The 14,725-nt window shown below is 45.8% G+C and overlaps 1 protein-coding gene across 6 annotated transcripts in view; it reads right to left on the bottom strand.

The window, feature by feature from the left end:
* Window positions 1-4,925: 4,925 nt before the first annotated feature.
* Window positions 4,926-14,725, bottom strand: part of LOC308367225 (ecto-NOX disulfide-thiol exchanger 2-like) — a 295,423-nt gene continuing 285,623 nt past the window's right edge. For 5 of the 6 annotated variants that reach the window (XM_080841064.1, XM_080841068.1, XM_080841065.1 and 2 more), the window contains 3 exons: window positions 14,234-14,290; window positions 9,893-9,998; window positions 4,926-5,600 (listed from right to left, as the gene is read on the bottom strand). In XM_080841064.1, coding sequence (XP_080697190.1) covers window positions 5,131-5,600; window positions 9,893-9,998; window positions 14,234-14,290 — 633 coding nt within the window. In that variant the 3' untranslated portion in view covers window positions 4,926-5,130. Of the gene's footprint in view, window positions 5,601-7,887; window positions 7,974-9,892; window positions 9,999-14,233; window positions 14,291-14,725 lie in introns of all 6 variants that reach the window. The other variant, XM_080841069.1, reaches the window with a different exon arrangement.

The following is a 14,725-nucleotide window of genomic DNA, read 5'->3' as shown; positions in this document are numbered from 1 at the left end:
GTATTTGATAATTAGTATAACAGTATAGTGTATTTCGGAGTTGATATCTATATTTGTAAAGTGTATTTGAGAGTTTAGGATTGCTAGCTTTGCTAACCATGCGGTTTTGCTTCTATGCTACTGTTATATCTCAATGAAAAGCTGCTTCAGCTTAATTGTCTCTTTCTCATGTTAGGCTGTCGATCTGGGGATGTGTGATCACTTTGCTCTGTGTTTTGTATTACGTGTCAGGTATGTAACCAACTCATTGCCATGTAAATGAAATAGTTTGTATTTTTCTTATAAGAGTACGTTTTCTATTCAATGTTGCTGAATAGCACAGGTTAGCATAGAACAGTGACCATGAACACCATGAGGGCAACTCTCCGGTGTATCTATAATCAGTCTGCGTTTACCCTTACTGAGAGAGGCTGTCGATCTGGGGATGTGTGATCACTTTGCTCTGTGTTTTGTATTACGTGTCAGATGTCCTGAATAAACGGCTGGGTGCCAAAAGAATCACCGTGTCGGTATCAAAATCACAACACAAGACAGAGTACTAAACCGCTACACCAGCCTGCCAATAGCACAGGATGGATCTCCTGATCAGTGTGTCCACCCATGGACACCAACCATGGGGTGAGCCAGAGGATGAACGCATACGTACACACAAACTGTCAACCCCTATGGCAAGACATCACCTGCTTCACTGATTCCTCACAGTTATACAGTTGCAGTAGCAATCTTCCACACAGCAGAAAGACTTCTATCCAATACACTATCCAATTCTATTCAAGCTGATACGAGCTAGGCAAGAGAGGCCGCATTAGCATACACGTCACTGTTTGTGCTAATCCTGTTATCATCTTCCTTCTCCCAGCACAAAGCAGCCAGCAACAATATCTTATCACCAGAGAAAAGGCCGCTGACGTTCAACTGCAAGGCAAATGAAACAATATCTCCAAACACAACATCTCTGTCTTGTGATGATGGGCAGGGACCAACACCACACTCCTGCCAATGATGAAGTGTCTCTTGGCATTCTCTGGACCTCTGGAAGAGAGGGGGGAGGATCTAGTCTCAGATTCAGAGAAAGACTCAAATTTGAAGAGTGGCCTTTTGTGGAGCGCTGCACCTATCAGCCCATCAGTCAGGACTCATTTGGGGGTCAGTCATGCGTTCAGTGGGTGCGCTCCAGCCGTCACTGTTGATTTGGTCTCCCTACATCCATGGGGTCTTTATTAAGCACAACAGCTTCAGATCAAAAGCTATTAGGAGGGAGGAGTGTGTGTGTGTGTGTGTGTGGGGGGGGGACTTTATGTGCCCATGCAGATTTAATGAATGACTTCGGGGCAACATTGTCAGGAAGTGCTACAGCAACCCTGTGGCGCGTGGCTCGCTTATTAAACTCCAAACAATACATTTTTATGCATGCAAATCTCTCAGAGTGCTCAGCTCAGCTCTCTGGAGCATACAGTTATACAAAACCCTTTGTCACATAGTGTGCGATAAAGATCAGAAGTCTGTCAACACTGCAAGCAAATAATAGGAAATCGGCTGAATTCATTATTAATCAGAGTAAAAATGAAGCCATCTTGCCACAAGTAATAGAAAAAGGGCAAAGAATAAAAATGACGCCGCTGTGTGCTCAAATAGCATGCATGATGAGGTGGGAAGTTTGGTAGTTATGCGTGTGCACTACTTGGCCTTGTGTGGAAATGCTACTGTTAGAGATTAGATGCAGATTGTGGGGAAAGTGATAACCATAAAAGTTTTCAGTTGGTTGAGGTCCATCTAGGACACTCCATGAAGGGGGAGAGTGTTCCACTTTATTTTCCTTACATAACAGAGACATTTCCTTTGGTAACACTCAACAACATGTTTCAAAAGGAGGCTAGTTGTGGAAATGGTTCAGCTGAGATGTCTGTTCTTTGTTCAGGCACACATTCCTCTGTGAAAGACAGAAAGGAAGTCAAGAACTATTGTACAAAGCCATCACGCCCAACACAATTGTTGTATAAAAAGTCATTTTTTCCACTTAAAAACATACAATCACTGCCAACACAAGTACCTTACATTTTTTAGTTTGAAACCCTTCCCCCCCTTGTCTGTGCATAGTGAGGCTATAGCAGCTCCTTAGGAACAATGTGGAGACGGCGCAGTTCTCCCCTGTGATAGTGGCTCTTTTATTTCTAATGAGCAATGAAGGTCCTCAGTAAGGCTTTCAATTTCCGTAATAGTCTATTATCTGTTATTTTATGCCATTCCAGCTGCCAAACGGCTCATATATTCTGTCTCTCCCTCTGTAAATCCATCATTGTAAAGGTTTATACAGATACATAACTTAATGAGGCTTGCAAAGCTTCGCTGGGACGTTAGTTAGCGTGAGGATGTAAACTGATCCCTTAATGTTACACACACACCAATAAAATCTTTACTCACCAAGGTGGCATCCGCAGCCGGTCTGATGATGCATGTGCAATCCAGAAGGGGGAGCTAGGGAATCACTGCACTACATGCTCAGAATTCTGTGGCCTCAATGCATGTTCTAGTTTATCTTCTCCGGCGCATCGTGGGAAGGGAAGCCCCTCACACACGTTTCTATAGTTGTTCCACAAAGTGATGAGTGGTGTGTGTCACTGTGTCTTACCGAGACAAGTGGAGATGGAAGTAGTCGTTTTTTGTTAATCAAGTTATTTTTCCCCCAAGTCTGAAAAGAGGGCTTTATTGTAGCCTTGGCCTACACACGCACTCATCTGATTACCCATGGGGAGCACAGCTTGTAATTAACGGGATTCAGTCCGGATTGAGGAATTCAGGTAAAAGTGAGATAATTAGAAATATCTCAGGCATCAAGACATCACCCAAATGAACCTTGTTGAGTTGCGTTTCAAATCCAATTACTTCTTTTAAGCGTGAGGTACATACCTAACGAGGGATTTAGCACAGGGATCGAGACTCCGCTTAGCCGAATTTGACATCTGTGCCCTTTCCCCCTCTTTGAAGATAATGCTGGAAGGCAATCATAAGACCAGGTGTTCAAGGACACTCCTGGAGTGCTTCAGCAGGGGCTGATCCTCCAGCAGTGATGGCAGCATGAATCACAACTTTTGAAAATGCTTAATGCGAAGCCTCCTTGAATTGAAATGAGAAATCTTTGAGTGGCTTCAAGAGGAGGAGATGACAGCAAATGGAAGCATATCTCAGGGAGGCAGACTGGAAGACCTAATTAGTGCCGTATACATACAAAAAACATCCCTCTCTGATACACACACACAAATCTCAGAATGGATGACTTGAAGTGTGCTAAGTTATGAGGTAAAAAACAAATGTCAAGAGACACTTGGCTTGCTACCGAAGGCGGAAATAAAGGGCAAAACATGTAGAATTCTGTGTTCTATGTAAATGCTCTATTCACATCAGAAAGGCTCATCATTTGTTACATGTATTCAGGTAACAGGCAAAGACGGACCTTCTCAAGACTTGGGGAAACCCAAGTAAATGTAGAATTTGAAGGACAGCGCCCCTCTTTCATGTTATTGGACAGCCTATGTGGATCAGGTTGAAAATAAGATACAGTAATAACACTAGTCTTAAGGCAGATAGGCCCACACCTTCATAGTCAAATGAAAAGACAAGGCCTAAACTGAACAACAAGGCCTACATGAAGTGAAGGACCCCATCAAGAAGACATTTCTACGAACATCTCACACATGATGGACTACACCTGGCCCCAGCAGCAGGAGAGAACAGAAGGGTATGGGTTTGCACCATGTTGATGTTTCTGTGCTGCCATGTCCTCAAAGCTGAGGGAGCAGTTCATACCCGTCTACAGGCAACCCTCAGGATCCTCCCTGAATGCTCATGTTGTGTGACTAACTAAGTGCATGTTTACTGTGGAATAGTGGTATTAAAAATGCACGACCATTAAAATGTTTATGTATAGAAGCGTACTTCAAAATGTGTGTGTGTGTGTGTGAGAGAGATAAGTGTGTACACACACACACACACACACACACACGCTCATTGCATCTCACTAATACACAGCGGTTGGGAAAGACTGTGACAGGGACTTGAAACTAATGTTTCATACATGTAGCCTTAGGAGATGGAGGCAGCCTGATGGGGACAAACCGTGTGTAATAAATCTTCAGTTTCCTCAGAGTCACGGAAGAACGTAAACACACACACACACTAACATACAAATAGCACATTAGAAACATTTGGAATGCTTGACTGTGTTGCCTAGAGGAGCGCGATGGAGGTATGAAACCTTCCTTTTCTTACACAACATCCTGCTGTGCTAATTCCCTCTGCATGACAGGCACGACACTCATATATAATGTACCTCTGCCATCGAACCTCAGCCCTGGTAATTGTCCCTCTCTACATGAATTTATTCCCATGTAATACAGCCTCGCACAGGACTCCAAGCACGATAGAGATGACAGGGATAAAATGGGGTTGAAATGATGGCATTAAATAAAGCCTGATGGTTACATGTGTGCGTGTGTGTGTGGTGTGGTAGTGTGTGTGTATTTATGCTCACACACATACTCATAAACAAATACGTAGTCACACACATACACATAAGACATGAATCCAGTGGAAATCCGTGTCTGCTGTTGTCAGGCAAAGAGAGGCTGCTGGAGGAAGAGCTGAGATGGAGTGCTGCGCTGGGCTTTCTGCATCCATGCCGTGTACGTCCGACCACAGGCCGCTCCTCTGTCCACACTGCTGGAGCTCCTGTGTTTACCTCCGAGCCTCTGTGAGGAGGGAGATCCCTGGCTGTACTGTATACACTTCCATGCTCACACACGCTAGATAGGACTTGTGGACATAACTTGCGCAGTGCAAACACTCAGTATGGTTGTTCAATGATTGACCCAGGAACTGGGGCCGAAAAACATACACACTCCAAATAAATGGGGGAAAAAAAACTCAGCTGTTCTCATCAGTTTTATTTCAAAATATCATGTTGTTATTCAAGCATTTACAGATTATGGAAACAAAACCTATGCCACCGTTACCAGCCTATACAGAAAAAGAAAAAAGAAAGAAAGAAATATATTCATGTATTTATACGTTTATACAAAGTCTTGGAAGGAAACTAGAGAAGGCCAGCAAGACAGGAAGTTGGATGAAAGTTGCTCAGTTCTCAGTAGACCTTGATTTCCCCCCTGTGCAGTAGTCTTTTCCCCCCGGAGCCTGGTGGCGGCCTGCCATTGGTGTCGGGTTGACCCCCGTGTGAAACACACACAGACACACTTCGTGTGTGCACACACACACACACACACACACACACACACACACACACACACACACGCACACACACACACGCACGCACGCACACACACACACACACCATTCACACACACCGTTCATACACACACACACACACACACACACAGAACAGAACAGAGGCAGACTCAAAGCACCTATGACCCGTCCCCAACGCTCCTCCGACCCTCCTGTTGACCATGGGGTTTCTACGCCGTCTTGATGCCCTCGAAGCCGCAGAACTTCCAGCGTTTCTCCAGGCTGGCGCCCACGCCACTCAACTCCTGTCTGAAGGTGCAGGGCAGTCGCCCCAGCAGGACCTCCACCTCTGTGGTACTGATCTGGAACACAAACACCCAAAGCAACCCTGGGATCAGTTCATTCCACTGGTGCGCACAGTGACCACAACATGGACACGTGAATGTCAGTTATTTAGCAGATGCTTTTATCCTGCAGCGGTTGGGAATGGAACCCCGGTCTGCAGCTTGCTAAGCTTACCACCGCACCCCCACACTCAACATAACATATGGTGGATGTTCAGCCTGACTCTGGATGATGACAGCATGTTAGCTGTGCTGCAGTTCATGAAAGACCCAAAGCAACAAGTGTGATTAGTTCAATACACTAGTGCTTACAGTGACTTCTCACTCATTCTCATCATTTTGGATGATGTCCAATCTCATCACTTTGGGCAGATATCCATTGGGTGGATACTGCATGTTGGTGAGTGTGCCAGCCATCTTCATCAAGATGGAGTGAATGGGGCTAGTATGTTGAAAAGGAATGTCAGATACCGCTACTTCAAGGAAATCAGATGATGCACAACCTCTGTTGCAAATCTGTTTGTATTGAGGGGAATTGGGAACTGCGTACACTGTTTATACAGACTTTAATCCCTACATGTTTCAATGACGCACAAACGATCTACAGACTGCCCTCAACTGTTGTAGTAAAATACACAATAACACAATACTAACATCAATGAACAAGTTACCTTTTGGCGAGTGGAAAAGAGCTTTCAGTGGTGTTTTATGAAGCATGTCACATTAGCGTGAGTGCAATGAACAACCACTTCTGGAGCTAAAGGACTGAGCTCTGTGGGATGATCAATAGCACTGAATACAGCTTCTCTGGCTCTAAGGGCTGGAGTGGAAGGGGATGAATGCAGCCAAAGCCATGTGGGCATCTGGTGCTACTCGGAGGAGGAGGAGAGGAGGAGAGGAGAGGAGGAGGAGGAGGAGAGGAGAGGGGGAGAGGAGAGGAGGAGAGGAGGAGAGGGGGAGAGGAGAGGAGAGGAGAGGAGAGGAGAGGAGAGGAGAGGAGAGGCGTGGGAGCAAGGCAGACCCTCAGGGCCACCTCTCTGCATAACGAGGAGAGGAGAGGACAGGAGAGAAACACAACACTACGCTTTACTCATTCTCTCTTCCCGTCTCTCTCTCTCTCTGGCTTTTTCCTCTCAGATGGAGTGAGTCACAGCATTGACAGGAAGAGGGAGAGGATTGAATTAGTGGACAACCACTGTGGTGATCTGTGAGTGGAGAGAGAGAGAGAGAGAGAGAGAGAGAGAGAGAGAGAGAGAGAGAGAGAGAGAGCTGGCTGGGAGCAGGGGGCGTGCTGAGCGATTCAGGGAGCTCCGCTAGGAAAGGTAGAGAGAGCTCCCCATTCTAGGCTAGAAGAAGCCATTTTTTTCTGCTGGATTCAGGTTTATTCTATGCATGTTATATGGAACCAATGTCACTTTCCTTTCCCAATGCAGTCTAGTGAACAGATGTGGGAGCACTCATTCACACACACACACACACACACACACACACACACACACACACACTTACACACACACTTTCACACACACACACACACACACACACACACACACACACACACACACACCCTGAGCAATCATCCCCAGGAGAGGGCCCATTAGTCAGCGGGTGTCTGAACTGGCACAAGGAGGGGGCTCTGTCTGCACCAGGGGGCCCTGCCATCCAGGAATACCCATATGCTTCCCATCTGTGTGTGTGTGTGTCTGTGTGTGTGTGTGTGTGTGAGGGAAGGGAGGTTACTCTGCTTGACTTTACCAGCGTGGCAAGGGAGAGCTAGAGGGGCAATAGCAGAGCTGTGGAGGGCATGACATAGGACTGTGTGTGTGTGAGGATCTCTGGGAGTATGTGCGTGTGTGTGTGAGGATCTCTGGGCGTATGTGTGAGTGTGTGTGTCTGTGTGTGTGTGTGGGGATCTCTGGGCGTATGTACGAATGTGTGTGTCTGTGTGTGAGGATCTCTGGGTGTATGTGTAAGTGTGTGTGTCTGTGTGTGAGGATCTCTGGGCGTATGTGTGTGTGTGTGTGTGTGTGTGTGAGGATCTCTGGGCGTATGTGTGAGTGTGTGTGTGTGTGTGTGAGGATCTCTGGGCGTATGTGTGAGTGTGTGTGTCTGTGTGTGAGGATCTCTGGGCGTATGTGTGAGTGTGTGTGTTTGTGTGTTAGGATCTCTGGGCGTATGTGTGAGTGTGTGTGTCTGTGTGTGAGGATCTCTGGGCGTATGTGGGAGTGTGTGTGTTTGTGTGTTAGGATCTCTGGGCGTATGTGTGAGTGTGTGTGTCTGTGTGTTTGTGCAGGCCAGTATTTACCTTGGTGTTCAGGCACTGTAAGTAGGAGCAGATGTATTCAATGCTGGCTCCGAACGGATGGACGTGCAGGAAGGTGGATATTATACCTGCAGACACAAACACACACACACACACATACACACACACACACACACACACACACACACACACACACAGAAGAGCACAGTGTTAAACACAGCCGTCACCTGCAGCACCGCAGCACACCACAGCACTACGGGCCAGCGCTCACAGCTGCTGGTGTCCCCACTGTCCGTCCCACGAGCTTCTAATGAGTGTGAAACTCCAGCTCCTGGTTCAAGAGAGTGGTTCTGAACACTTGAGGAGTCCCTGCCCGTCAAACCCGCTGATGCAATCACCATTTCTGCCAATTAGCACCAGTGCTGGAGTTGAAGAAACACTTTAAGGCCAAGGGCTCAATTGGTGCTTTGATGCCTCTCAGGCTAATCAAGTCTCTTCATCGGTGGGACTTGTTTGTTAGTGTTGTACTTTAATGAAATAACATCTGATAATGGCCAGCTACACGGGAAGAGAAGAAAGGAGAGGAGAGGAGAGGAGAGGAGAGAGAGGAAAGGAGACGAGAGGAGGAGAGAAGAGAACAGAAGAGACGAGAGGAGAGGAGAGGAGAGGAGAGGGAAGCTCTGGCAGTCTTTGATCAGGCTTAATGAAACAGGGTGTCTGGCTGAGCCTAATTCACTTAAAAAGTCCCGTTGTCGGGCTTCTCAAAAACTTGCTAACACATGGCATTGCTAAGAGGGCTCTGTGGACAGCTGTGAAGACTGGCGTCTTATTGCTATTCTTTGTTTCTCCTTTATTTCCTTTTTAAACGTGCCTCAGAGAGAGAGAGACAGCACCGGCTTTTGGCAGATTCTAATTAGTTTCCCCTCTGGTGACCTTCGAGAGGAAACAGCTCTGTGACGTGGAGGGGTGCAGAGAGACTCTGATTGGTCAGAGACACATGCGTCTCGTCTCGTCCAGAGATCATTTGTGTCTCCACTCCACGCGATGTCTTCATGCATGAGGGCTAATCTGAGACTCATTAGGAGATAATTGTCTGTTTAGGTCCACGGAGAGAGAAAGGTTGGGATCAACCACCCATATTGAGTGTCTTCCTCAAATTGAGCATCACAAATTCAATGTCTCTCTCTTCATTAGCAGTCTACACGTACACAAGTAAGGCCATGAGACTATCTGGGCAAATTCTGTGGGATTTTTAAGACTTAAAAACGTTTTGTTAAATTTTCTGTCATCCGCCAAAACCACAGAGCCGTCACTGCCTGGTCCGGCACGCCGCTTTATTTTTTCCGGCCTTATTGTCAAAAAAGGAACCTGACCTCCTGCCTTCTCAGGTGAAATTGGTTACATTTTGGAAAGAGACGGCTAAGGGGAAATGTTCGTCCTCTCTTACACTGGTAATTCAAATCATCTTCAAGTATGAAGCAAGTAGACTGGGCAATAGGCAGGCAGGAGAGACTAAGAGACAGACAGGGGGTGTGTAGAAAAGCTGTAGTCCTATTGTGCGAGTGCGTGTCTGTGTCTGTGTGTCTGTGTGTCTGTGTGTCTGTGTGTCTGTGTGTCTGTGTGTCTGTGTGTCTGTATGTCTGTATGTATGTATGTATGTATGTATGTATGTATGTATGTATGTATGTATGTATGTATGTATGTATGTATGTATGTATGCGTGTGTGTGTGTGTGTGTGTGTGTGTGTGTGTGTGTGTGTGTGTGTGTGTGTGTGTGAGCAGCCCTCTCTGTGGTTGCCTGTGTTTCTGGATAGGGTTGGCTGAGTAGACTGGTGGAGTGTGGAGGCAGGCTTAAGCTCCCAGATGAATAATCACCACAGCTGTCATTCTAATCGCAGGCCCCGGGCGGCTCAGACACACTACCAGCCAGAAGACGGACCCAGACACATAGGTAAACAAACAAATAAACAAACACACAAACAAACAAACTATCAACCACCCTCACCCACTACCAGTCCTCCCACCCAGTCTCCCCATGGCCACTTACCCACGAGCAGGGCCTCCCTCTCGGAGCGCACAGGGCTGGGCGGGCCCTTCTCTGGAACACTCTCCTTCTCCTGGCTGCAGGACACCACTGCTGATGCTGCTGCCTCCTGCACACAGAGGGACACACAAGACACAGGGAGAGATGCCATTGAGTAAGAGACACAGAGAAATACATGTATCTATACTATAGTCTATAGACTGAAAGAGAGAGAGAGAGAGAGAGACAGAGAGAGAGAGATAGAGAAAGAGAGAGGGAGAAAGAGACAGAGAGAGACAGAAAGAGAGAGAGAGAGAGGGAGGGAGTGACAGAGAGAGAGAGAGAGAGGGAGAGAGAGAGAGATGGGGGGGGGGTAGCTGGTGAGAAAAAGGGGTAAAGAGAGTGAAGATCACAGCACATTGGCAGGTATCTTTCTCAAACAGTATGCAACTCAGTCTTCTTGCACCAACACAACGCCTTTTGGAGCAGAACTCCCCTCTCCAGAACCACAGGCAGAATCCTGCTCAACATTAGAACACAGAACTCCCCTCTCCAGAACCACAGCCAGAACTCAGCTCAACATTAGAACACAGAACTCCCCTCTCCAGAACCACCCTGCTCAACATTAGAACACCGAACTCCCCCCTCCAGAACCAACATTTAGAACCCTGCTCAACATTAGAGCACAGAACCCTGCTCAACACGAGCTCAGGCTGAGTGCTGCTAATGATGGAGCTGCTGTTTACTGCTGCCTTCTATACAGCACGTGAACTAGGGCTGGCCGGTATATACCGAGCAACGGTAGAAATGTGTCTACCGGGAGAGATTTGGCTCCACCGTTTTGGCTCCACTCGATTTATTTTTAGATAATGACCTCCAAACTATACATCGTCCGGCTTATTATACAGTTACTCGCCAAAACGATAGAAGACATTCCTCCAAAATACCTCTTCAACTATTTTGTTGCCGTTTCGTGATTACCGCTAAGAAAAAATTGTTCTTCAGGCAAATAGACCTTTAAAGTTTCAGGTGTTGCGTACATTAAATGACCGGACTTCTTTCGGAATGATATGAAAGACGTGAATTATTAGATTACATTTCCCAGGATGCCTTTGCAAACACCTTGGTAACCGACTGACAAGAAATGGCTGCCAGTGCAGAAAATGAATGTGCCCAAAACAGGCTATGAAAAAATATTTGTTTGCTGTTCTTTGCTGGTCTTTCACTCAAAATATTTACAAAAATCTTACCTTTTCATTGAAATAAAATGATTGAAAGAAAACATTAATTTTTTTCATGAAATAAATACTATTCTCCTAAACAGGTGTGCCACAATTATTGGCACCCCTTAATTTAATGCTTTGAGCAGCCTCCCTTTGCCAAGATAAAAGCTCCAAGTCTTCTCCTATAATGCGTGATGAGGTTGGTGAACACATGGCACGTACCTGAGACCATTCCTACATACAGTATCTCTGCAGATCCTTCAGATTCTGAGGTCAACACATTTGCAGATTCGGCTTCAGCTCTTCCCACAGATTTTCTATGGGGTTTAGGTCTGGGGACTGTGATGGCCATGGCAAAACCTTTTTTCTGCTGTCGGTGAACCATTTTTGTGTTGATTTTGAGGTGTGCTTTGGATCATTGTCCTGCTGGGAGGTCCAACCACGGCCCATTTTAAGCTTCCTAGAGGGGGGCTGTTAGGTTTTTATTTAATATCTGCTGGTATTTGATGGAGTACATGATACCATGTATCCTAACAAGATGTCCAGGGCCTTTGGAAGAAAAACAGCCCAACAACATCAGAGATCCGCCACCACACTCCAATGTCGGTATGGGGTGCTCTTCTGTATGGCTATCTTTCTGTCTACGCCAAACCCACCTTTGATGTTTGTTGCCAAGAAGCCTTATTTTGGTCTCATCTGACAATATAACTCAAGTCTGACTTACATTTGGCAAACTGTAGGCACTTTAGTTTGTTGTTGATTGACAGCAGAGGCTTTTTTCTGATAACCCTCAAAAACAACTTGTGGTGATGTAGGTGCAGTCTGATGGTAGTTCTGGAGACTTTCTGACCCCAGGACTTAACTTACCTCTGCAATTATCCAGGTGTGATCCTTGGAGATTCTTTTACCAGTCGAACTATCCTCCTCACGGTGCGTGGGGTTAATTTACAGATAGGTCCTCTTCCAGGCTGATTCCTTACATCTCCTGTCGCTTTTAACTTCTTAACTATCGCCCTGATTGTGGAAGTGGGTATTTCCAACTGTTTAGATATTTTCTTATTTCCCTAAATCCAGATTTCAGCAGCTTAACAACTTTTTGTTGCACTTTGGCACTGAGTTCTTTTGTCTTTCCCATCTTGATGAATGACTAAGGGTATTTGGCCTGTGTCACCTCATATTTATACCTCAGTGAAGCAGGAAGCCATGGTTGACCACTTAAGAGTTCCTAATGAAACAGGTGAACTCAAAAATGTAAAACATGACTGGTAATATCCTTCAGTTAGATTTTAATTATAGGATTTTCTAAGGGTGCACCCATGTTTTGGAGAAAAATATTTTATGTAATGTCAAAAAAAATATTTCTTTCAGGAATTTTACTTTGATGAAAAGGTAAGATTTTTGAGAATATTTTGAGGGAAAGACCAAGATGATAAACAGCAAAGATATATTTCTTCATAGCCTGTTTTGGTCACATTCACTAAGGGTGCCAATAATTGTGGAGGGCACTGTATGTCTTCGCAAATAACTATTACAAAAAATTTGAAACACATCGGGATATCTAGCTGATCATTATGCAAAATAATATTCCTTACAATTGAGTAACGTTAACGTTTTTTAATTTTTATATGTGGCCATAGGAAAAAAAAAATGTCTCATCATTATTGCGTTATCATATGAACAAACATTGAAAAGAAAGTTTTTTAACACTTGAGTTATCTTCTGAAAGTACATTAGAGAACCACTGAAAGCCACATAAGCACTGGACTAAATGCCACTACATGCACTTTGTTTTAATCTTACTATAAAGATTCAATGGAAACGTTCAGTACAAAGTAGGCCTATACTGGCCACTATTGCTTAGGCCAATAGCCTATTGAGGCAGTATTGTTTCTGCAACTTAGTGTTCATAAGGCTCAATAAATAAATGATCATGCTGTATAGCATATGTCTGTGGACACATTTAGCCACCGCTGAAGTGTCCTCTTTTTCACAAACTCAAATCTGGTCACCCTACGTATAATATACCGTGATATATACCGTAACCGTGATATAAAATTACAAATACCGTGATAGAAGATTTTGGCCATACCGCCCACCCCTAACGTGAACCTGTGTCACACACACACACCTGTTGACTGCTGCCTTCTACACGCCACGTGAACCTGTGTCACACATACACACATACACACACCTGTTTACTGCTGCCTTCTACACAGCACGCGAACCTGTGTCCTGACGTGAGGTAGCTAATCTCTCCTAGGAGACAGGGCAAACCCACTCTAGGATTAAGGTGTGTCCCTGCTTGACCCTCCCCCACGCCCCCCCACCCACATGCCCCTAACTCCTCTCTCCCCCTCTGCCCTTAGATTTCCCCACCCAGTGTGTCTCACTGATTTATCCTGTGACAAATAAAGTCCTCCTGCGCTCGATTGCCCTGTAATGCTCTGTCATGTCTGTGGAAGAGGCCAGCAGGGGAAGAGAGAGAGAAAGAGAGAGAGAGAGAGAGAGAGAGAGGGATAGGGAGAGTGAGAGGGAGAGAGAGAAAGAGAGAGAGAGAGAAAGAGAGAGGGGGGGAGAGAGAGAGAGAGAGAGAGAGAGAGAGAGAGAGAGAGGAAGAGAGAGAGAGGAAGAGAGAATGGGTAGTGGAGGGAGAATAGAAGGCAGAGAGATGCAAACAGAGGAGAGATGAGAGAGAGAGAGAGAGAGTGAGAGAGGGGAAGAGAGCGAGAAAGAAAGAGATAGAGAGAAAGAGAGTAAGAGAAGATGGCTAGAGGAGGGATAATGGTAGGCAGGGAGATGCAAACAGAGGAGAGATGGAGAGATGCAGGGAGGGATGGAGGAAAGTGGGAGTGACAGGAATTTAAAGAGACAGAGAATCAGAAGATAAGAAAATGAAGTGACACATGAGGGAGAGAAAGGGAGAGACAAAAAAAGAAATGGGGAGAGAGAAAAAGGAGGAGGGAGATAGAGAGAGAGAACGAGGAGAGAGAGAGAGAGAAAGAGAGAAGAGTGTTCCATAATGCAGGGGAACAGCAGAGGCAGAGTGAAGAGACAGAGAAAAAGCAAGTGAGACAGAGAGAAACAGACACAAAGGCAGGAAGAGAAAGAGGGGAAGAATAGAGAGAGAGAAAATAAGACTCACATTGGCTTGATTGGTGCTCTCCTCGCTGCCTCTGTCATCTCGCTCCAACGTCTCCAGCTAGAGTCAATTAAAACAATGATTCCAGTCGTCAGTGACTAATGTCTCTCTTACACACACACACACACACACGAGATATACACACACACACACACACACACACACGAGATACACACACACACACACACATACTACAGAAGACACAAACACACCCCAGGCAAATGTTTGGGGACAAACACAGAGCAAGAGGGACCAATGTAGACAGGCTGTAGTGGTAACGAAGAGGCTGAGAGAGAGAGTCAGAGCCAGAGGAGCGTCTCACAGCGTGAGAGAGAGAGAGAGTCAGAGCCAGAGGAGCGTCTCACAGCGTGAGAGAGAGAGAGAGAGAGAGAGAGTCAGAGCCAGAGGAGCGTCTCACAGCGTGAGAGAGAGAGAGAGAGAGAGTCAGAGGAGCGTCTCACAGCGTGAGAGAGAGAGAGAGAGTCAGAGCCAGAG

This window comes from Sprattus sprattus (genome assembly GCF_963457725.1).
Source record: "Sprattus sprattus genome assembly, chromosome: 6".
NCBI lineage: Eukaryota > Metazoa > Chordata > Actinopteri > Clupeiformes > Clupeidae > Sprattus > Sprattus sprattus.
This window is presented reverse-complemented; position numbering and strand designations above follow the sequence as displayed.